The sequence below is a fragment of the Scyliorhinus torazame genome, chromosome 9 (genome assembly GCF_047496885.1).
Source record: "Scyliorhinus torazame isolate Kashiwa2021f chromosome 9, sScyTor2.1, whole genome shotgun sequence".
In the NCBI taxonomy this organism is placed as follows: Eukaryota; Metazoa; Chordata; class Chondrichthyes; order Carcharhiniformes; family Scyliorhinidae; genus Scyliorhinus; species Scyliorhinus torazame.
Window position 1 is genome coordinate 7,040,546 of NC_092715.1, and position 24,937 is coordinate 7,065,482.

At 47.3% G+C, this 24,937-nt stretch overlaps 1 protein-coding gene across 1 annotated transcript in view; it reads left to right on the forward strand.

Annotated features, from left to right (window-relative positions):
* LOC140429943 (ciliogenesis and planar polarity effector 1-like) overlaps positions 1-24,937 on the forward strand; it is a 687,141-nt gene that overhangs the window by 32,971 nt on the left and 629,233 nt on the right. The window contains exons 3-5 of the mRNA XM_072517533.1: positions 667-786; positions 8,719-8,951; positions 22,849-22,955. Of these exons, the coding sequence (XP_072373634.1) occupies positions 667-786; positions 8,719-8,951; positions 22,849-22,955 (460 nt within the window). The remainder of the gene's footprint in view (positions 1-666; positions 787-8,718; positions 8,952-22,848; positions 22,956-24,937) is intronic.

The window sequence follows — 24,937 nt, forward strand, 5'->3', positions numbered from 1 at the left end:
TATTGTGTCACGGGTGTGTGCGCGCGGTTGTGTGCCGACTGAGTGGGCGCGATTGTGTCATGAGTGTGCGCATGTATGTGAGGGTGTGCATGTATGTGAGGGTGTGCATGTATGTGAGGGTGTGCATGTATGTGAGGGTGTGCATGTATGTGAGGGTGTGCATGTATGTGAGGGTGTGCATGTATGTGAGGGTGTGCATGTATGTGAGGGTGTGCATGTATGTGAGGGTGTGCATGTATGTGAGGGTGTGCATGTATGTGAGGGTGTGCATGTATGTGAGGGTGTGCATGATTGTGTTGCATGTGTGTCTGTGAGATTGTGCGCGATTGTGTTATGTGTCTGTTTATGAGTGTGTGCACGACTTGTATATTTGTAAATGTGTGCATGAATTGTGTGTTTGTCTGTTTGTGAGTGTGTGTGCCATGTTATGTGCATGTTTGTGAGGGTGTGCTCACGGTTGTGTGTGTGTTTATGAGGGTGTGTGCGATAGTGTGTGTATGTGTCCACGGTTGTGTGTGTGTTTCTGAGTGTGCATGCAGCTGTGTTGTGTGTGCTTGTGCATGTGCTGTAAGTGTATGTTTGTGAAGGTGGATGCGAGTACGTGTCCCTGTCTGTGTGGGGCTGTGGCAGATCTCTCTCACTGCTGCTGTCTCTGTGTTGGTGCAGGTTTCTGGCTGGCTGGACTGCTGAATACTGGGGAACTCTTCCTGTGGCAGAAGGATGGGGACTGTTTGAAGACCATTGCGGCAGTAGCAGGCGTGTGTGCAGTGGTAGCTGTTGCCCGTGGTAGGAAGCTTGGATTGTTCGATGCTGAGGATTTTGGGGGTTTCTGGGAGGTGTTACGACAGTCTGGGCTAGCGGTCAGTTCCAGTCCCACTTCACCCTGAGTCACAACACAATTCAATTAACCAATAATTCTTAGAAAATACCTGAGTCTTTGGCTGTTGGCTGCCCAATCATTACAGTCACCAGGTTTGTAAATGTAAACACAATTACTGTTAATTTATTACAAAAACTATAATGAAATATGCAGCAAATACAACTGGTTAACTGTTACCCAATTCCTAATTCCTCACTTTACTTCCACCCACCCTCAATGCACACATTTAAGATAAACAAACACAGAGAGGAAGAACGGGGCAAGAAATTATCAGGAAAGAAAGAATATTTGTTTCAGATGGTGGTTTCCAGCAACTTATTTCTCTTCAAACTTTCCTTTCAATTGTGGTTTAATATTAATTCACTCAGGTCTCTGTAGTTTCAGAAGGACAGCGCTCCGTGTTTCTGGAGAGGGAGGGAAGGTTCTTGCCTTTGGTTGCAGCCTGTAATGATTTTCCTGTAGATTCGTTAATCCGGGTTCTCTGCAGGTTCAAGAATATAGCCTCTCTGGGGAAAACACTCTGCGCTTCCGGGAGACAAACTGAAATGCCTCGGGACTCTGAAGATCATCCCACTGGGGCGTGATCCAATCAGCACCTGTTACCGGGCAGAGTGCGGCCTTTTGAGCCAATTCATTGGCCACCTGTCAATCAATTAAACCAAGTCCCACCCCATCTGTGGGCATTCAACTGGGTGGCCACGGCAACCAAGTATGAATTAGTCCTCAGCCTCATGGCTTGTCATTCAGTGCACAGGAGGAGCACTTCAGCCTGGTTTGTCCACTTTCCTGCCTGGGGTCACTGAGGTCATTTATAACATCCCGCAAGCAGATTTCACTCAATATGCATGCAACTCCCTGTGGCCTCTCTCTCAGTCAACCTTGCACGCAGTGTTTGAGGGCTTTATCCTGTCATTGCCAGTCGCTGGTGGAGACGATGGACCTGCTCTTCGAACTACTGCATGGACATAGAACATAGAACATAGAAAAATACAGCACAGAACAGGCCCTTCGGCCCACGATGTTGTGCCGAACCTTTGTCCTAGATTAATCATAGATTATCATAGAATTTACAGTGCAGAAGGAGGCCATTCAGCCCTTTGAGTCTGCACCGGCTCTTGGAAAGAGCGCCCTACCCAAAGTCAACACCTCCACCCAACACTAAGGGCAATTTTGGACACTAAGGGCAATTTATCATGGCCAATCCACCTAACCTGCACATCTTTGGACTGTGGGAGGAAACCGGAGCACCCGGAGGAAACCCACGCAGACACGGGGAGGATGTGCAGACTCCGCACAGACAGTGACCTAAGCCGGAATCGAACCTGGGACCCTGGAGCTGTGAAGCAATTGTGCTATCCACAATGCTACCGTGCTGCCCTTAAGAACAAATAAATCTACACTATATCATTTTCCCGTAATCCATGTACCTATCCAATAGCTGCTTGAAGGTCCCTAATGTTTCCGACTCAACTACTTCCACAGGCAGTGCATTCCATGCCCCCACTACTCTCTGGGTAAAGAACCTACCTCTGACATCCCCCCTATATCTTCCACCATTCACCTTAAATTTATGTCCCCTTGTAATGGTTTGTTCCATCCGGGGAAAAAGTCTCTGACTGTCTACTCTATCTATTCCCCTGATCATCTTATAAACCTCTATCAAGTCGCCCCTCATCCTTCTCCGTTCTAATGAGAAAAGGCCTAGCACCCTCAACCTTTCCTCGTAAGACCTACTCTCCATTCCAGGCAACATCCTAGTAAATCTCCTTTGCACCTTTTCCAAAGCTTCCACAGCCTTCCTAAAATGAGGCGACCAGAACTGTACACAGTACTCCAAATGTGGCCTTACCAAAGTTTTGTACAGCTGCATCATCACCTCACGGCTCTTAAATTCAATCCCTCTGTTAATGAACGCGAGCACACCATAGGCCTTCTTCACAGCTCTATCCACTTGAGTGGCAACTTTCAAAGATGTATGAACATCGACCCCAAGATCTCTCTGCTCCTCCACATTGCCAAGAACTTTACCGTTAACCCTGTATTCCGCATTCATATTTGTCCTTCCAAAATGGACAACCTCACACTTTTCAGGGTTAAACTCCATCTGCCACTTCTCAGCCCAGCTCTGCATCCTATCTATGTCTCTTTGCAGCCGACAACAGCCCTCCTTACTATCCACAACTCCACCAATCTTCGTATCGTCTGCAAATTTACTGACCCACCCTTCAACTCCCTCATCCAAGTCATTAATGAAAATCACAAACAGCAGAGGACCCAGAACTGATCCCTGCGGTACGCCACTGGTAACTGGGATCCAGGCTGAATATTTGCCATCCACCACCACTCTCTGACTTCTATCGGTTAGCCAGTTTGTTATCCAACTGGCCAAATTTCCCACTATCCCATGCCTCCTTACTTTCTGCAGAAGCCTACCATGGGGAACCTTATCAAATGCCTTACTAAAATCCATGTACACTACATCCACTGCTTTACCTTCATCCACATGCTTGGTCACCGCCTCAAAGAATTCAATAAGACTTGTAAGGCAAGACCTACCCCTCACAAATCCGTGCTGACTATCCCTAATCAAGCAGTATCTTTCCAGATGCTCAGAAATCCTATCCTTCAGTACCCTTTCCATGACTTTGCCTACCACCGAAGGAAGACTAACTGGCCTGTAATTCCCAGGGTTATCCCTAGTCCCTTTTTTGAACAGGGGCACAACATTCGCCACTCTCCAATCCCCTGGTACCACCCCTGTTGACAGGGAGGACGAAAAGATCATTGCCAACGGCTCTGCAATTTCATCTCTTGCTTCCCATAGAATCCTTGGATATATCCCAGGGTTGGTGCAGGCGGGAGGGATTCAGATTTCTGGATAACTGGGGCTCTTTCTGGGGAAGGTGGGACCTCTACAGACAGGATGGTCTACATCTGAACCTGAGGGGCACAAATATCCTGGGGGGGAGATTTGTTAGTGCTCTTTGGGGGGGTTTAAACTAATGCAGCAGGGGCATGGGAACCTGGATTGTAGTTTTAGGGTAAGGGAGAATGAGAGTATAGAGGTCAGGAGCTCAGATTTGACGTCGCAGGAGGGGGCCAGTGTTCAGGTAGGTGGTTTGAAGTGTGTCTACTTCAATGCCAGGAGTATACGAAATCAGGTAGGGGAACTGGCAGCATGGGTTGGTACCTGGGACTTCGATGTTGTGGCCATTTCGGAGACATAGATCGAGCAGGGACAGGAATGGATGTTGCAGGTTCCGGGGTTTAGGTGTTTTAGTAAGCTCAGAGAAGGAGGCAAAAGAGGGGGAGGTGTGGCGCTGCGAGTCAAGAGCAGTATTACGGTGGCGGAGAGGATGCTAGATGGGGACTCATCTTCCGAGGTAGTATGGGCTGAGGTTAGAAACAGGGAAGGAGAGGTCACACTGTTGGGAGTCTTCTATAGGCCTCCAAATAGTTCTAGGGATGTAGAGGAAAGGATGGCGAGGATGATCCTGGATAAGAGCGAAAGTAACAGGGTAGTTATTATGGGAGACTTTAACTTTCCAAATATTGACTGGAAAAGATATAATTCGAGTACATTAGATGGGTCGTTTTTTGTACAGTGTGTGCAGGAGGGTTTCCTGACACAGTTTGTTGACAGGCCAACAAGAGGCGAGGCCACATTGGATTTGGTTTTGGGTAATGAACCAGGCCAGGTGTTGGATTTGGAGGTAGGTGAGCACTTTGGGGACAGTGACCACAATTCGGTGACGTTTACGTTAAGGATGGAAAGGGATAAGTATACACCGCAGGGCAAGAGTTATAGCTGGGGGAAGGGAAATTATGATGCCATTAGACGTGACTTGGGGGGGATAAGGTGGAGAAGTAGGCTGCAAGTGTTGGACACACTGGATAAGTGGAGCTTGTTCAAGGATCAGCTACTGCGTGTTCTTGATAAGTATGTACCGGTCAGGCAGGGAGGAAGGTGCCGAGCGAGGGAACCGTGGTTTACCAAAGAAGTGGAATCTCTTGTTAAGAGGAAGAAGGAGGCCTATGTGAAGATGAGGTGTGAAGTTTCAGTTGGGGCGATGGATAGTTACAAGGTAGCGAGGAAGGATCTAAAGAGAGAGCTAAGACGAGCAAGGAGGGGACATGAGAAGTATTTGGCAGGAAGGATCAAGGAAAACCCAAAAGCTTTCTATAGGTATATCAGGAATAAGCGAATGACTAGGGAAAGAGTAGGACCAGTCAAGGACAGGGATGGGAAGTTGTGTGTAGAGTCTGAAGAGATAGGCGAGATACTAAATGAATATTTTTCGTCAGTATTCACTCAGGAAAAAGACAATGTTGTGGAGGAGAATGCTGAGCTCCAGGTAAATAGATTAGATGGCATTGAGATACGTAGGGAAGAGGTGTTGGCAATTCTGGACAGGCTGAAAATAGATAAGTCCCCGGGACCTGATGGGATTTATCCTAGGATTCTCTGGGAGGCCAGGGAAGAGATTGCTGGACCATTGGCTTTGATTTTTATGTCATCATTGGCTACAGGAATAGTGCCAGAGGACTGGAGGATAGCAAATGTGGTCCCTTTGTTCAAAAAGGGGAGCAGAGACAACCCCGGCAACTATAGACCGGTGAGCCTCACGTCTGTAGTGGGTAAAGTCTTGGAGGGGATTATAAGGGACAAGATTTATAATCATCTAGATAGGAATAATATGATCAGGGATAGTCAGCATGGCTTTGTGAAGGGTAGGTCATGCCTCACAAACCTTATCGAGTTCTTTGAGAAGGTGACTGAACAGGTAGACGAGGGTAGAGCAGTTGATGTGGTGTATATGGATTTCAGCAAAGCGTTTGATAAGGTTCCCCACGGTAGGCTATTGCAGAAAATACGGAGGCTGGGGATTGAAGGTGATTTAGAGATGTGGATCAGAAATTGGCTAGCTGAAAGAAGACAGAGGGTGGTGGTTGATGGGAAATGTTCAGAATGGAGTTCAGTCACAAGTGGAGTACCACAAGGATCTGTTCTGGGGCCGTTGCTGTTTGTCATTTTTATCAATGACCTAGAGGAAGGCGCAGAAGGGTGGGTGAGTAAATTTGCAGACGATACTAAAGTCGGTGGTGTTGTCGATAGTGTGGAAGGATGTAGCAGGTTACAGAGGGATATAGATAAGCTGCAGAGCTGGGCTGAGAGGTGGCAAATGGAGTTTAATGTCGAGAAGTGTGAGGTGATTCACTTTGGAAGGAATAACAGGAATGTGGAATATTTGGCTAATGGTAAAGTTCTTGAAAGTGTGGATGAGCAGAGGGATCTAGGTGTCCATGTACATAGATCCCTGAAAGTTGCCACCCAGGTTGATAGGGTGGTGAAGAAGGCCTATGGAGTGTTGGCCTTTATTGGAAGAGGGATTGAGTTCCGGAGTCAGGAGGTCATGTTGCAGCTGTACAGAACTCTGGTACGGCCGCATTTGGAGTATTGCGTACAGTTCTGGTCACCGCATTATAGGAAGGACGTGGAGGCTTTGGAGCGGGTGCAGAGGAGATTTACCAGGATGTTGCCTGGTATGGAGGGAAAATCTTATGAGGAAAGGCTGATGGACTTGAGGTTGTTTTCGTTGGAGAGAAGAAGGTTAAGAGGAGACTTAATAGAGGCATACAAAATGATCAGGGGGTTGGATAGGGTGGACAGTGAGAGCCTTCTCCCGCGGATGGAAATGGCTGGCACGAGGGGACATAGCTTTAAACTGAGGGGTAATAGATATAGGACAGAGGTCAGAGGTAGGTTCTTTACGCAAAGAGTAGTGAGGCCGTGGAATGCCCTACCTGCTACAGTAGTGAACTCGCCAACATTGAGGGCATTTAAAAGTTTATTGGATAAACATATGAATGATAATGGTATAGTGTAGGTTAGATGGCTTTTGTTTCGGTGCAACATTGTGGGCCGAAGGGCCTGTACTGCGCTGTATTGTTCTATGTTCTATGTTCTATCCCGTCAGGCCCGGGGGACTTATCTATCCTCAAGTTTTTCAAAATGCCCAACACATCTTCCTTCCTAACAAGTATTTCCTCGAGCTTACCAGTCTGTTTCACACTGTCCTCTCCAACAATATGGCCTCTCTCATTTGTAAATACAGAAGAAAAGTACTCGTTCAAGACCTCTCCTATCTCTTCAGACTCAATACACAATCTCCCACTACTGTCCTTGATCGGACCTACCCTCGCTCTAGTCATTCTCATATTTCTCACATTTGTGTAAAAGGCCTTGGGGTTTTCCTTGATCCTACCTGCCAAAGATTGTTCATGCCCTCTCTTAGCTCTCCTAATCCCTTTCTTCAGTTCCCTCCTGGCTATCTTGTATCCCTCCAATGCCCTGTCTGAACCTTGTTTCCTCAGCCTTACATAAGTCTCCTTTTTCCTCTTAACAAGACATTCAACCTCTCTTGTCAACCATGGTTCCCTCACTCGACCATCTCTTCCCTGCCTGACAGGGACATACATATCAAGGACACGTAGCACCTGTTCCTTGAACAAGTTCCACATTTCACTTGTGTCCTTCCCTGACAGCCTATGTTCCCAACTTATTCACTTCAATTCTTGTCTGACAACATCGTATTTACCCTTCCCCAATTGTAAACCTTGCCCTGTTGCACGCACCTATCCCTCTCCATTACTAAAGTGAAAGTCACAGAATTGTGGTCACTATCTCCAAAATGCTCCCCCACTAACAAATCTATCACTTGCCCTGGTTTATTACCAAGTACTAAATCCAATATTGCCCCTCCTCTGGTCGGACAATCTACATACTGTGTTAGAAAAGCTTCCTGGACACACTGCACAAACACCACCCCATCCAAACTATTTGATCGAAAGAGTTTCCACTCAATGTTTGGGAAGTTAAAGTCACCCATGACTACAACCTTGTGACTTCTGCACCTTTCCAAAATCTGCTTCCCAATCTGTTCCTCCGCATCTCTGCTGCTATTGGGGGGCCTATAGAAAACTACTAACAAGGTGACTGCTCCTTTCCTATTTCTGACTTCAACCCATACTACCTCAGTAGGCAGATGCTCCTCGAACTGCCTTTCTGCAGCTGTTATACTATCTCTAATTAACAATGCCACCCCCCCCACCTCTTTTACCTCCCTCCCTAATCTTATTGAAACATCTATAACCAGGGACCTCCAACAACCATTTCTGCCCCTCTTCTATCCAGGTTTCCGTGATGGCCACCACATCGTAGTCCCAAGTACCGATCCATGCCTTAAGTTCACCCACCTTATTCCTGATGCTTCTTGCGTTGAAGTATACACACTTCAACCCATCTCCGTGCCTGCAAGTACTCTCCTTTGTCAGTGTTCCCTTCCCCACTGCCTCATTACACGCTTTGGTGTCCTGAATATCGGCTACCTTAGTTGCTGGACTACCAATCAGGTTCCCATTCCCCTGCAGAACCAAAGGAAAGGGGATAGTAATAACATGATGTAACTAGCTGCCTATTATAGGGCTAGAACACTCAACACTCTCTACTTAGTAAGAAGTCTTACAACTCCAGGTTAAAGTCCAACAGGTTTGTTTCAAATCACTAGCTTTTGGAGCACTGCTCCTTCCTCAGGTGAGTGCTCCTGAAGGAGCAGCGCTCCGAAAGCTAGTGATTAAACTGGTGTTGTAAGACTTCTTACTGTGCTCACCCCAGTCCAACGCCGGCATCTCCACATCATGATTCTCTACTTAGACTTTGGATATTGCTGTTTGAACGACTGGCTACCTTGTCCAATCTTTTTCGCTATGTAATGTGAAATTAAGTTGTTTTTGTCCTCTCCCTTGTGTGTCTCCATTCTTCCCTCTCCCTCTCTCAGAGTCTGCTACTAAGCTGTTCCTGTTTGTGTCGAGGGATGGAAAGAGAATTCTTGTGGTCAGTCAGGGCGGCACAGTCTTCCTCTGGGAAAGCAATGAGAGACGAGACTTGTCGTCTGTTCCTGGGACTCAGCTCAGTGGCAGGTGGGCCCAAGTCATGGTGGATGGCCAAACCAAACTTCCCCAGGCCGAGGATAAGGACAGCACTATACACGCTGTCTTTCACACCGACGAGGTAAGTCCATCTCTACCGCTAAACACATTGTAAAAGGCAAACATCAGAGCGCAGTGCTAATTCTCCTTAGCGTGGCATGGAACGTTTATGTAGCATACTCCTGTTAGGACTGTACGAAAATCCCAACAATTTGTAAGACTGTGTAGGACTAAACCACAAGAGTGGTAACAATGACCAATAGGTATCTTTTATGGTAAAACAACCTTTAATTTAAACACAGTGTTAATCATATGTGCAACAAAGAAATAACTTTACAATTAACCATTAAAACAGCTTTTAAATAAAGGGAAAAAAATCTCACTATCTACACCTGTCACCCAATACAGTTCAAATGCCACTTATAAATAAAGTTAACAATCATAAGACCAAAGACCATAAGATACAGGAGCAGAATTAGGCCATTCGGCCCATCGAGTCTGCTCCGCCATTCAATCATGGCTGATATGTTTCTCATCCCCATTCTCCTGCCTTCTCCACATAACCCCTGAATCAAGTTTAGTGGGTTCTCTCTGCAGATCTTTGGACAGAGGCCCTTTCAGGAACAACCTGAAAATCCTCCTGCCTTGCCAGACACCTGTTCAACTTGAAATCTTACTGCGTGTGAGAGAGATGAGTGTGCATGCGTGTGCGCGAGATGCACGCATGCAAGTGTGTGAGAGAGGAGTGTGCGTGCGAGAGAAGTGAGAGAGAGGTGAATGAGCGAGTGTGCATGCAAGAGAAATAGAGAGGTGAGAGAGTGTGTGTGCGGGAGAAATGAGTGAGTGACTGTGCGTGCGAGAGAGGTTAATGTGAGTGTGTTACGAGAGGTGAGTGAGTGTTCCTGCGAGAGAGGTGAGTGAGTGTGCGTGCAAGAGGAGCGAGTATGCATACGAGAGAGTGAATGAATGTGACATGAGTGTGGTTGTGCGTTTGCGTGTGAGAGGTATGTGAGTGTGGGTAAGCATTTGTGTGTGAGGAGTGAGAATGTGCACGCATTTCTGAGGAGTGAGAGTGTGCGCGTGTTTGTGTGTGATGGGAGTGAGAACCTGCGTGCATTTGTGTGTGGAGAGTGAGAGTGTGCACACGTTTGTGTGTGACGGGAGTGCGAGTGCGCGCGTTTGTGTGTGAGGGGAGTGAGTGTGCGCATGTTTGTGTGAGTGTGCGTGATTGTGTGTGAGAGATTGTGCACACGCGTTTGTGTGTGAAGAGTGAGTGTGCACGCATTTGTATGAGGAATGAGTGTGCGCGTGTTTGTGTGTGAGGATTGAGTGTGCGCATGTCTGTGTGTGAGGGGTTGAGAGTGTGCATGCGTTTGTGTGTGAAGGGAATGAGAGTCTGCGTGTTTGTGTGAGGGGAGTGAGAGCGTGCGCGCGTTTGTGTGTGAGGGGAGTGAGAGTGTTCACGTTTGTGTAGTGGGAGTGAGAGTGTGCAAGTTTGTGTGTGAGGGGAGTAAGAGTGCACGAGTTTGTGTGTGAGGGGAGTGAGAGTGTGCACGATTGTGCGTGACGTGAGTCAGTGTGCACGAGATTGTGTGTGAGGGGAGTGAGTGTGTGCACACTCTTGTGTGTGAGGAGTGAGAGTATGTGCGTGTTTGTGTGTGAGGGGAGTGAGAGTGTGCGCCAGTGTATATGAGGGAAGTGAGAGTCTGTGCATGTTTGTGTGAGGGGAGTGAGTGTGTGCGCGTGTTTGTGTGTGAGGAGAGTGAGTGTGCACGCATTTGTGTGAGGAGTGAAAGTGTGCGCATGTTTGTGTGTGAGGAGTGAGAGTGCACGAGTTTGTTGTGTGAGGAAGTGAGAGTGTGCACGATTGTGTGTGAGGCGAATCGGAGTGTGCACGTGTTTGTGTGTGTGAGGGATGACAGTGTGCGCGTGTTTGTGTGTGAGGGGAGTGAGATGGTGCACGCATTTGTGTGAGGAGTGAGTGTGTGCATGTGTTTGCGTGTGAGGAGTGAGAGTGTGCACGATTGCGTGTGAGGTGAGTCAGAGTGTGCACAAGTTTGTGTGAGGGGACTGAAAGTGTGCACGCGCTTTTGTGTGAGGAGTGAGTGTATGCACGTGTTTATGTGTGAGGGGAGTGAGTGCGCCCGTTTTGTGTGAGGGGAGTGAGAATGTGCGTGCATTTGTGTGTGGGGAGTGAGATGGTGCACCCTTTTGTGTGTGAGGAGTGAGAGTGTTCACGCATTAGTGTGAGGCGTGAGAGTGCGCGCGTTTGTGTGTGAACAAAGAACAAAGAAAATTACAACACAGGAACAGGCCCTTCGGCCCTCCCAGCCTGCGCCGATCCAGATCCTTTATCTAAACCTGTCTTCTATTTTCCAAGGATCTACTTCCCTCTGTTCCCCGCCCGTTCATATATCTGTCTAGATGCATCTAAAATGATGCTATTGTGCCCGCCTCTACCACCTCCGCTGGCAATGCGTTCCAGGCACCCACCACCCTCTGCGTAAAAAACTTTCCACGCACATCTCCCTTAAACTGTCCCCCTCTCACCTTGAAATTGTGACCCCTTGTAATTGACACCCCCACTCTTGGAAAAAGCTTGTTGCTATCCACCCTGTCCATACCTCTCATAATTTTGTAGACCTCAATCAGGCCCCCCCTCAACCTCCGTCTTTCCAACGAAAACAATCCTAATCTACTCAACCTTTCTTCACAGCTAGCACCCTCCATACCAGGCAACATCCTGGTGAACCTCCTCTGCACCCTCTCTAAAGCATCCACATCCTTCTGGTAATGTGGCGACCAGAACTGCACGCAGTATTCCAAATGTGGCCTAACCAAAGTCCTATACAACTGTAATATGACCTGCCGACTCTTGTACTCAATACCCCGTCCGATGAAGGCAAGCATGCTGTATGCCTTCTTGACCACTCTATCGACCTGCGTTGCCACCTTCAGGGTACAATGGACCTGAACTCCCAGATCTCTCTGTACATCAATTTTCCCCCGAACTCTTCCATTGACCGTATAGTTCGCTCTTGAATTAGATCTTCCAAAATGCTTCACCTCGCATTTGCCTGGATTGAACTCCATCTGCCATTTCTCTGCCCAACTCTCCAATCTATCTATATTTTGCTGTATTCTCTGACAGTCCTCCTCGCTATCTGCAACTCCATCAATCTTAGTATCATCTGCAAACTTGCTAATCAGACCACCTATACCTTCGTCCAGATCATTTATGTATATCACAAACAACAGTGGTCCGAGCACGGATCCCTGTGGAACACCACTAGTCACCTTTCTCCATTTTGAGACACTCCGTTCCACCACTACTCTCTGTCTCCTGTTGCCCAGCCAGTTCTTTATCCATCTAGCTGAACCCCATACGACTTCACTTTTTCCATCAACCTGCCAGAGGAAACTTGATCAAATGCCTTACTGAAGTCCATGTATATGATATCTACAGCCCCTCCCTCATCAATTAACTTTGTCACTTCCTCAAAAAATTCTATTAGGTTTGTAAGACATGACCTTCCCTGCACAAAACCATGCAGCCTATCACTGATAAGTCTATTTTCTTCCAAATGTGAATAGATCCTATCCCTCAGTATCTTCTCCAACAGTTTGCCTACCACTGACGTCAAGCTCACAGGTCTATAATTCCCTGGATTATCCCTGCTATCCTTCTTAAACAAAGGGACAACATTAGCAATTCTCCAGTCCTCCGGGACCTCACCCGTGCTCAAGGATGCTGCAAAGATATCTGTTAAGGCCCCAGCTTTTTCGTCCCTCGCTTCCCTCAGTAACCTGGGATAGATCCCATCCGGACCTGGGGACTTGTCCACCTTAATGCCTTTTAGAATACCCAAAGCTTCCCCCTTCCTTATACCGACTTGACCTAGAGTATTTAAACATCCATCCTTAGCCTCAACATCCGTCATGTCCCTCTCCTTGGTGAATACCGATGCAAAGTACTCATTAAGAATCTCACCCATTTCCTCTGACTCCACGCATAAATTCCCTCTTTTGTCTTTGAGTGGGCCAATCCTTTCTCTAGTTACCCTCTTGCTCCTTATATACGAATAAAAGGCTTTGGGATTTTCCTTAACCCTGTTAGTCAAAGATATTTCATGACTCCTTTTAGCCCTTTTATTGCGTGTTTGAGATTTGTCCCGATATTCCTCCAAAGCTTCATCAGTTTTAAGTCGCCTAGATCTTATGTGTGCTTCCTTTTTCCTCTTAGCTAGTCTCACAATTCCACCCGTCATCCATGGTTCCCGTTTCTTGCCATTTCTCTCCCTCATTTTCACAGGGACATGTCTGTCCTGCACTCTAATCAACCTTTCCTTAAAAGACTCCCACATTTCAAATGTGGATTTGCCCTTAAACAGCTGCTCCCAATCCACATTCCCTAGCTCCTGCCGAATTTTGTTATACTTGGCCTTTCCCCAATTTAGCACTCTTCCTTTAGGACCACTCTCGTCTTTGTCCATGAGTATTCTAAAACTTAAGGAATTGTGATCACTATTCCCAAAGTAATCACCGACTGAAACTTCAACCACCTGGCCGGGATCATTCCCCAATACCAGGTCCAGTATGGCCCCTTCCCGAGTTCGACTATTTACATACTGCTCTAAAAAACTCTCCTGGATGCTCCTTACAAATTCTGCTCCATCTCCGCCTCCAACACTACATGAGTCCCATTCAATGTTGGGGAAGTTAAAATCTCCCATCACGACCACCCTATTGCTCCTACATTTTTCTATAATCTGTCTACATATTTGTATTTCTACTTCACGCTCGCTTTTGGGAGGCCTGTAGTAAAGTCCCAACAATGTTACTGCACCCTTCCTATTTCTTAGCTCTACCCATATTGCCTCAGTGCTCAAATCCTCCATCGTGCCCTCCTTAATCACAGCTGTGATATCATCTCTGACCAGTAATGCAACTCCTCCACCCCTTTTACCTCCCTCTCTTTCCCTCCTGAAGCATCTATACCCTGGGATATTTAGTTGCCAGTCTTGCCCTTCCCTCAACCGAGTCTCAGTAATACCAATAACATCATATTCCCAGATACTAATCCAAGCCCTAAGTTCATCTGCCTTACCTGCTACACTTCTCGCATTGAAAGAAATGCACCTCAGACCACCTGTCCCTTTGCATTCATCATCTCTTCCCTGTCTACTCTTCCCCCGAGTCACATTGAGTTTATTATCTAGTACCTTACTGGCTTTAGTTGCTGCCTCTTTACTGACCTCTAACTTCCTAATCTGGTTCCCATCCCCTGCTACATTAGTTTAAAACCTCCCCAACAGTGTTAGCAAAAGCACCCCCAAGGACATTGGTTCCAGTCCTGCCCAGGTGTAGACCATCCAATTTGACCACCCCCAGAACCGGTTCCAATGCCCCCAAAATCTGGACCACTCCCCACCATCTCTCAAGCCACGTATTCATTCTGACTATTCTTGAATTTCTATTCTGACTGTCTCGTGGCACTGGTAGCAATCCTGAGATTACTACCTTTGAGGTCCTACTTTTTAACTTATCTCCTAACTCCCTAAATTCTGATTGTAGGACCTCATCCCGTTTTTTACCTATACCGTTGGTGCCTATATGCAGCACGACAACTGGCTGTTCACCCTCCCCCTTCAGTATATCCTGCAGCCGATCTGAGACATCCCTGACCCTTGCACCCGGGAGGCAACATACCATTCGGGAGTCTCGTTTTCGACCACAGAAACGCCTGTCTACTCCTTACGATTGAATCCCCTATGACTATAGTCCTGCAAGTTTTTTTCCCGCCCTTCTGTGCAGCAGAGCCAGCCACGGTGCCATGAGCCTGGCTACTACTGCCTTCCCCTGGTGAGTCATCTCCCCCAACAGTATCCAAAACGGTATACCTGTTTTGGAAGGAGATGTCCGCAGGGGACACCTGCACTGCCTTCCTGCTCTTTCTCTGCCTTTTGGTCACCCATTCCCTGTCTCCCTCACCAATTCTAATCTGCGGTGTGACCAACTCACTGAACGTGCTATCCACGACCTCCTCAGCATCGCCGATGTGGTGAGGGGAGTGAGAGTGCGTGTGTTTGTGTGTGAGGGGAGTGAGAGTCTGTGTGTGTTTGTGTGAGGGGAATCAGTGTGTGCACGCGTTTGTGTGTGTGAGGAGTGAGAGTGTGCACTGTTTGTGTGAGGGGTGTGAGAGTGCGTGCATTTGTGTGAGGAGTGAGTGTGCGCGTGTGTTTGTGTGTGAGGAGTGAGAGTGTGGGCGTGTTTGTGTGTGAGGGGAGTGAGTGCGCGCGCATTTGTGTGAGGGGAGTGAGTGCGTGTGCGTTTGTGTGAGAGGAGTGAGTGTGCACCTATTTGTGAGGGGAGTGAGAGTGTGCGCGCGCATTTGTTTGAGGGGAGTAAAGAGTGCTCGCATTTGTGTGTGAGGGGAGCGAGAGTGTTTGCTTGTTTGTGTGTAAGGGAAGTGAGAGTGTGCGCATGTTTGTGTGTGAGGGGACTGAGTGTGCACGTGTTTGTGTTTGAGGGGAGTGAGAGTGTGCATGCATTTGTGTGTGAGGAGTGAGAGTGTGCACGCATTTGTGTGTGGGGAGTGAGATGGTGCACGCTTTGTGTGAGGGGTGAGAGTGTGCGCGTGTTTGTGTGTGAGGGGACTGAGTGTGCACGTGTTTGTGTTTGAGGGGAGTGAGAGTGTGCACGCATTTGTGTGTGAGGAGTGAGAGTGTGCACGCATTTGTGTGAGGAGTGAGAGTGTGCGCATGTTTGTGTGTGAGGAGTGAGAGTGTGCGCGGGTTTGTGTGAGGGGTGAGAGTGTGCGCGTTTGTGTGTAAGTGGAGTGAAAGTGCGTGCGTTTGTGAGGGGAGTGAGAGTACGTGCGTTTGTGTATAAGGGGAGTGAGTGCATGCGTTTGTGTGCGGGGAGTGAGTGTGCGCGCTTATTTGTGAGGGGAGTGAGAGTATGCGCATTTGTGTGTGAGGGGAGTGAGTTTGCACGCGTTTGTGTGAGGGGAGTGAGTGTGTGCGAGCGATATCAGGAGAGAGACTGTGCGCCCAATTGTGTGTGAGGCATGTTTTGCTATGCTCTTGACGTAGCATAAGCTGCTTCCTTGATGTGCTCTCTGACAAAGGAAGGTTCAGACTTGGAGATAGCTTTAACACGTTTATTAAACTATTAACAATTCTCCTACTTGGATTCGACTCTCCTGTCAACCCTGCTATAGCTACTCAGACTAACTAACCAGTCTGCTACAATCCACGTGGTGGGTGTGATGTGTTTCAATCAACCCTGTCTGTACTCACTAAGTGTCTCCACTGGAAAGAGAAAGATCATGTGTGCAGTGTCCTTATGTATGGGTTGGTCTAATGCCCCCCTGTGGTAGTGTCACCTCTGGGTGTGTCTTGACTGCCCATTGGTCGTGTCCTATCTTACTGGCCTATTGGTTGAATGTATGTGTGTCATGATGTCTCTGGTGCTCCCTCTAGTGTTTATCTAGTCTTAGTGTATTTACATTAATCCCTTGTGTATTTACAGTGATGCATATCACCACATCCCCCCTTTTTTCGTGTTACATATTTTCTGTACAGTGTTCAAGAAAATTGAACAAACTAGGTAGATAAGTGATGCTATGTACAAGTTATGATGACTGTGATGACTATACAATAGTACACAAGACCAAATAATAGTTGCGAAGACTTTGAGGATAAGACAATACAAAATAAGAGTTATGAGTCCAATAGTTCATGAATTTATATGGTCTGGTATAGAAGTGTCAATGGTGATGTTGTCATTCCCTTGTGAACGCAGTCAGTGTCCTGGTGTTTGGTCACCAGGAGGTGTCCAAGTGGTCAAATCACCTTATTGACTGATTTGGACTCTTTCTTTCGATGCTTGTGGTGGTAATTCTTGATGGCATCTGTCCTGAAAGCCGGGTTGCCTGTTGGTAGTGTAGCAAACGTGAATTGGTAAGATGCATCGTCCTGCCATGGCATGTCACTGTACTGAGCTGAGCAGTAACAGTGTCCCACATGGGCAGAGTTGTACCATGTCGTACCGGTCGTAGTTCCATTGGTGTTTTTGTCGTGCTTGTTGTCGACGTTGTTGCCTCTGGTACGCTTGTTGCTATTGTCTTTGATGTTGTTGTTGGGGTGGTTGGTTTTGTTGCCGTGTTTGCTGCGCTCAAGGACCACACTCTGTGGATAATACGAGTCCTTCACACGGTTACTCGTGTCAGCGTCCTTTGTGGCATCTGCTGTTTCCTTGAGCGTGCCGTCACTGAGTTTGCGGCGCTCCCGTCTGGAGTCATGTCCAGCTTACGTGAATCAGTTTTGGCTTGTCGATGCTCCCCGTCTGGAGTCTGGGCTGTTTCACCTGAGTCAGTTTTGGCTTGTCGATGCTCCCCGTCCGGAGTCTGGGCTGTTTCACCTGAGTCAGTTTTGGTTTCTTGACGCTCCCCGCCCGGAATCATTGCAGGTTCACTTGAGTCAGCTGAAGTTTCTTGATGCTCCCCGTCCGGAGTCAAAACAGTCAGGAATGCATTTGCATGTGGAGAGGCTCGAGCGAGTGAGGTTTGAATTAACGTGGTGTCACCGGAGTCACCAGTAGTCTCACTGTGATTGTCGAGTGCCTCTGTACATTCGCGCTGAGGTCTGTCACGTTGCACATCTGGTATGGGAAGTGGGATGCCGTCGTCACTTGTCACACATACAGTGGGTAGAGCCTCAGTGTCTTCTTGTCTTCCACTGGAGCGTGGCAGACCTGCATCGCCTGCTGCTGGTTGCACAGAGGAGGTTGCTAGACCCTCATGGTCTTGTTCATGCAAGGACTGCGCTCTGGAATCTTGCGTTCCTTCCATCGTGGAGTCCATCCACGAGCTCGCTGTGGAGGCTTGTGTCACTCCCTTTGTGGAGTCTTGCAGTTGTCTCACTGTGGAGCCTTTCATCGCTTTCTGTGTGGAGGCTGGGACCCTTTGTGGTATGTGGACCACTATCTGTGAGGAGTCGGGGACTCTTCGCGGTGCGTGGACCACTCTCTGTGTGGCAGCAGGCCGCTCTCTGTGGGCTTGTACCGCTCTCTGTCTCTTGGCGTCAGGCCGCAACATAATCCTGCACTCACGAGTCGGGATGTCGTATATGCTGGGCTGAAGATCCTCAAATCCGAAGAACACATCTGCGTCTGTGTCGGATCCGTCACTGTGCAACACAGCTCGTCACGGTTCGGATTTGGTAGTGGGGTCACCATCTCCAAAGATGAAATCATCGTCTTAGTCGTAGTCTTCTAGGACCATACCATCACGTTTTGTGTCGGAGCTGGCATTGGGCTCGCGATATCCAAAGAAGAAATCAAGGTCTGAGTCGTAGTCTTCAAGGACTGTATCATCTCTTAGGGCGGTGCTAACTGCTTGTTGCAGGGTTCTGCGGAGGTTACTTGCAGCTACTGGTCGAAGTTCAGGCATTGTGCTGTTGTTCCAGGTGAAAGAACCTTGTTTTGAAGCTTTAAAATATATGTTTCTTGTTTTTGGACATATCCCCTTTAGGTGGGCATGGTCCAGGGCCTCTGACGTCACAAAGCTTGTGACGTAGAGCGTAGGAAGCAATTGCGCATGCGCAGATCGCTGTTCCTTTACTTTGCGCCCTTCTCTCAACTGCGCATGTGCGGCACCTTGTCCAAGATGGCTGCCAATCAAAATTGTCGTTCATTGCTCGCCTCCCTCGGCCTCATGGTTAGTATTGGCGCCTCTTTTACCGTTTCCTGTTGGTTTATTTGTGTTTTCCTCGCAGTATTGTTCGAACTTGTCCAGGACTGTCTGGAGGTCTCTCTTTTCTTGCCCTCTAGAGTACTTGAAGGTTTTGAAGATTTGTTCTGCATTTGCACCGCAATTGTGAGCAGAAGCTCTGTCTTTTCAGCGTCGGCCACGTCTTGTAAGTCGGCTGCTACCAGGAAGATCTCAAACCTTTGCCTGAATGCCCGCCAGTTTGCACTGAGATTGCCGTGGCACCTGAGCCGCTGTGGAACCGGAATCTCGATCATCTTGCCTGGGTGCTGCTGCTGGTTGTCACAGTTCGCTGAGTTGAAACTATATGTATTTAAACAGTCACTCACTGGTACCATGTTTTGTTATGTTCTTGACGTAGCATAAGCTGCTTCTTTGATGTGCACTCTGACAAAGGAAGGTTCAGACTTGGAGATAACACGTTTATTAAACTATTAACAATTCTCTTACTTGGATTCGACTCTCCTGTTAACCCTGCGATAGCCACTCAGACTAACTAACCAGTCTGCTACAATCCACGTGGTGGGTGTGATGTGTTTCAATCAACCCTGTCTGTACTCACTAAGTGTCTCCACTGGAAAGAGACTGAGCATGTGTGATGTGTCCTTTTATATGGATTGGTGTAATGCCCCCCTGTGGTAGTGTCACCTCTGGGTGTGTCTTGACTGCCCATTGGTCGTGTCCTATCTTACTGGCCTATTGGTGGAATATCTGTGTGTCATGTCTCTGGTTCTCCCTCTAGTGTTTATCTAGTCTTAGTGTATTTACATTAATCCCTTGTGTATTTACAGTGATACATATCACCACAAGGCGAGTGAGAGTGCGCGCGTTTGTGTGTGAGGGGAGTGAAATTGTTTGTGTGTGTAGGGCGTGAGAGTGTGCACATGTTAGGGGCTGGTTTAGCACAGGGCTAAAGAGCTGGCTTTTAAAGCAGACCAAGGCAGGCCCGCAGCACGGTTCAATTCCCGTACCAGCCTCCCCGAACAGGCGCCGGAATGTGGCGACTAGGGGCTTTTCACAGTAACTTCATTTGAAGCCTACTTGTGACAATAAGCGATTTTCATTTTCATTTTAATTTCATTTCTGTGTGAGGGGAGTGAGTGTGTGCGTGTTTGTGTGAGGGGAGTAAGTGCACGAGTTTGTGTGAGGGGAGTAAGTGCACGAGTTTGTGTATGAGGGGAGTCAGTGTGCGCGAATTTGTGTGAGAGAGTGTGCACGATTGTGTGGGGCAAATGAGTATGCATGAGTTTGTGTGTGGGGAGTGAGAGTGTGCACGCGTTTGTGTGTGAGGGGAGTGAGTGTGCGCAGGTTTGTGTGTGAGGGGAGTAAGAGTGCACGTGTTTGTGTGTGAGGGGAGTAAGAGTGCACGAGTTTGTGTATGAGGGGAGTCAGAGTGTGTGAATTTGTGTGTGAGAGTGTGCACGATTGAGTGTGAGGGGAGCGAGAGTGTGCACGTGTTTGTGTGTGGGGAGTGAGAGTGTGCGCAGGTTTGTGTGTGAGGGGAGTAAGAGTGCACGAGTTTGTGTGTGAGGGGAGTCAGAGTGTGCGCAAATTTGTGTGAGAGTGTGCACGATTGTGTGTGGGGCGAATCAGAGTGTGCACGAGTTTGTGTGTGAGGGGTGTGAGAGTGCGCGTGTTTGTGTGTGAGCGGAGTGAGAGTGCGTGTGTTTGTGTTGAGGGTAGTGAGGGGAGCGCGCATGTTTGTGTGTGAGCGGAGTGAGAGTGCGTGTGTTTGTGTTGAGGGTAGTGAGAGGGCGCGCATGTTTGTGTGTGAGGGGGGTCAGAGTGTGTGCGCGTTTGCGTGTGAGAGTGTGTATTTTTTTAGGATTCTTAATGAGAACCCAACTATTTGCAGTTTGTAAAACTGAGGAGAGGTGACTGCTCCACGGGAGTGATAACACTGACCAACAGGTACATTTTATGTTAAAACAAACGTTAATTTCAACACAGAATTAACCACTTTAGCAACAAAGGAATAGCTTTACAGCGAAACAGATGTCAATTGATTGGAAAACATACTCGTTGTGATGAATGTAGGAAATTGTTATATTTCAGATTTTGCTGTTCTAATGTTATTAAAACCCTGGTTTTGATTACATACTGGCAGTACGCCCGCTACAGCTGTGATTAAGAGATTACAAAGGTGGGGTGAGTGAAGTAAGGGGGGGGTTTACCTTAGTTGACTGGACAGCTGGTTTCTGATGAAGAGCGAGGCCAAGAGCGTGGGTTCAATTCCCGTACTGGCTGAGGTTATCCATGAAGGCCCCGCCTTCTCGAGCTTGCCCCTCGCCTGAGGTGTGGTGACCCTGAGGTTAAACCACCACCAGGCAGCTCTCGCCCTCAAAGGGGAAAGCAGCCTCTGGTCATCGGGGACTATGGCGACTTTACTTTTACTTTGCTTGGCAAAGGTGAGATAATCATTGATTTTATCCGTTTACATGTTTACATATAGATAGCTAATGGAATATTGTTTATGTTTTGGAGATTCCATGGGGTGAAGATAATTTGAGGTATTGTCTTTATTCCCAGCTGAGCAGATCATGGGGTATCATAGTTGGAGGAGACTGGAGAATACATTATACATGGGATGCAGATGATGTAATTAATGGGAGGAGCCAGGTCTGTCTGTAGTTTGGCAGTTTGCCATAGGATTTTAGGCTAATGAGACAGGAATTTTCAGGTTGTTCCTGAAAAGGTCTCTTTCTTACTTTTTGCACAGAGACACAAGTAACCCTGATTGTTAACTTTATTTATAAGTGCAATTTGAACTACATTGGATTGCTTCATTGGAATATATGGTAGCAGGTGTAGTTCAGGAGTTTTTTCCCCCCTTTTATTTAAGAACTGTTTTAACTGTTCTTTGTAAACCTATTGCTGTGCTACTAACGTGATTGATTCTGTGTTTAAATTAAAGTTTGTTTTAAAAGATACATAAAAGATACTTATTGGTCAGTGTGATCACTCCTGAGGTTTAGTCATCTTCCCTCACAGTCTTACAAATCACAAATTGTAGTGATTCCCGTACGGGATCCCTAACAACCTGCAAATATATATATTCCTTTTAGCAAACCAATATAGTTCAAAGACCACTTAGAAATAAAGTTAACAATCAGGTTTCCTGGGGGCAGCACAGTGGAAACCACTGTTGCTTCACAGCTCCAGGGTCCCAGGTTTGATTCCCACTTGGGTCACTGTCTGTGCGGAGTCTGCACGTTCTCCCTGTGTCTGCGTAGGTTTCCTCCAGGTGCTCCAGTTTCCTCCCACAAGTCCCGAAAGAAAGGCTGTTAGGTTATTTGGACATTCTGAATTCTCCCTCTGTGTACCCGAACAGGTGTCGGAATGTGGCGACTAGGGGCTTTTCATAGTAACTTCACTACAGTATTAATCTAAGCCTACTTGTGACAATAAAGATTATTATTATACCATTCCTCGCTTTTCTTTGTGCCAAAACCTTGGAGAGATCCTTTCAGGAGCCAACTGAAGACACTCTGTTCAACTTAAAATCCTATGGCAAACTGAAACTACAGACAGACCTGGTTCCTCCCCTTAATTACATCATCTCGATCTTAAGCATAAGGCATTCGACTGGCCTCTCCCACAAGATGTCCCATGACCTGGATAGCAAGGACCAAAGCACAATCGCTCATAGATTATCCACATCCAGGTATCCTCCAAAACCCAAAACAATATTCCATTAGCCCACTATCTGGAAACAAATAAATGGTTAAAATCAATAATTATCTCAGTTTTAAATCCTTTAATCACAGCTTTAGCAGATATACTGGCTGTATATATCTTAACCTGTTTTTAAGTGACATTACTGTAACATATATAACAATTTCTTTCTTTCATTACAATGTGCATGTGAGAGGAGAGTGAGTGCGCGTGTGAGAGGAGAGTGAGTGTGTGTGAGAGGAGAGTGTGCGTGCGTGAGAGGAGAGTGTGTGTGTGTGTGAAAAGAGAATTTGCACATCACTGTATCTGTGCTCTGTAGCGGAGCGGAGAGATTCTCTCCCATCAGGAAGTGAACATTCGTGACACTCCGAAGTGTTGGAGATATGAAGACTCAGTTGATTTGAAATGTGCCACATCTCGTTGTCCATCACAAGAACCTTGCTGAGAGTGGAGGGTGTGCCTTGTTCAAGGTACTTATATAAGTGAACAATGATACTGTGCTGATCCAATGTGGTCCATGTTTTTGGTGCAGGTGCTGGGTGACTGCTGCTTCTGCTGTTTTGTCTTTACATGTGGCGACGCTCTGATACTGACCACACTGAAGCTGAAGTGGTTTGAGCAGGTGGAACTGTGCATCAGGTAAGACTTTCCATTTTGGTCCAAGTACTAGCTGCCCAGTAAGGAGTATGCGTGGAGATTAGTGCGTATGTGTCTGATTTAGTGTTTATGCAGAGGAATGCTCAGAAAAATGTTGGTGTGTGTGCGCATTCGCCTTTACACATGTTACACGTGTGTACATTACCGTCAATGTGTTGATGTATGTGCTGATGTGAAGTTGGTGGATGTCTGTGTATGCACATCTGACTCAATGAGCACATGTGTGTGTGTACACCCTCATGTACACACAGTCGCTGTGTGACTGTGCTAGTCTGAGCTGTAACAACTTGGATGGGAGGAGTGCGTGCAGTATCCAGTCCACTATTCCGCCAATTGTACCATTAATTTAATAGTAATTATGATCCCAGATCAGACAGAGAGAGAGAGAAAAAACAACCTTGTACATTCTTACCCGTGACAAACTAGTAAACTAGTGTGTAACACACAGGTCTAAACTAAACTCACCACCTGACTGCTTCAGCACCAGGTTCCTCCCATTGACTACATTGGGCAGCACAGTAGCATAGTGGTTAGCACAGTTGCTTCACAGCTCCAGGGACCCGGGTTCAATTCCCCGCTGGGTCACTGTCTGTGCGGAATCTGCACGTTCTCCCCGTGTCTGCGTGGGTTTCCTCCGGGTGCTCCGGTTTCCTCCCACAGTCCAAAGATGTGCGGGCTAGATGGATTGGCCATGATAAATTGCTCTTGGTGTCCAAAAAATGTTAAGTGTGGGTTACGGGGATAGGGTAGATACGTGGGCTTCAGTAGGGTGCTCTTTGTAAGGGCCGGTGCAGACTCGATGGGCCAAATGGCCTCCTATTGCACTGTACATTCTGTAAATCATCTCTATCCCACTAACTGAGTTATGCCCCTTAGTGTCCTAAAGGTTAGGTGGGGTTAAGAGGATAGGGTGGAGGCATGGACTTAGGTAGGGTACTCTTTCAAAGGCTGATGTAGACTCGATGGGCCAAATGGTCTCCTTCCGCACTGTAAATTCTATGATTCTATGATGACCATCTGACTAAGGCTAAACACAATGTTTCTAATTATCAACTCCCCAGAGAACCTTCTTTCAATGAACAAAATTCCATTAGCCCTATTCAGGTAAAGACTGTACATAGTTGGAATGAATGATGGTCTTACTTTTACGATGCTTTAATTGCATCTCTGTAACCGAAGTGTCTGCCTGTCTTTTAAACCAGGATGTTAAAAAAGATGAATGCAGCAGACAGATACACACCTGATGGATCTGTGTGTCTATTCGGAACCCTGGATATCCGTTATCCCTTCTTAGTTCCCAAATAACAGAGGTCAAGTCTGTGCTTTTTAGCAAAGTTCACTTGAACTTTATTTGTCAGCTATGTCACTGGTTTGCTAGTGTCACACGGGAGGGTTTAAACTAGTATGGCAGGGGGGTGGGCACGGGAGCAATAGGTCAGAAGGTGAGAGCATTGAGGGAGAACTAGGGAATAGGGACAGTGTGGCTCTGAGGCAGAGCAGACGGGGAGAAGTTGCTGAACACAGCGGGTCTGGTGGCCTGAAGTGCATATGTTTTAATGCAAGGAGCATTACGGGTAAGGCAGATGAACTTAGAGCTTGGATTACTACTTGGAACTATGATGTTGTTGCCATTACAGAGACCTGGTTGAGGGAAGGGCAGGATTGGCAGCTAAACGTTCCAGGATTTAGATGTTTCAGGCGGGATAGAGGGGGATGTAAAAGGGGTGGCGGAGTTGCGCTACTTGTTCGGGAGAATATCACAGCTATACTGCGAGAGGACGCCTCAGAGGGCAGTGAGGCTATATGGGTAGAGATAAGGAATAAGAAGGGTGCAGTCACAATGTTGGGGGTATACTACAGGCCTCCCAACAGCCAGCGGGAGATAGAGGAGCAGATAGGTAGACAGATTTTGGAAAAGAGTAAAAACAACAGGGTTGTGGTGATGGGAGACTTCAACTTCCCCA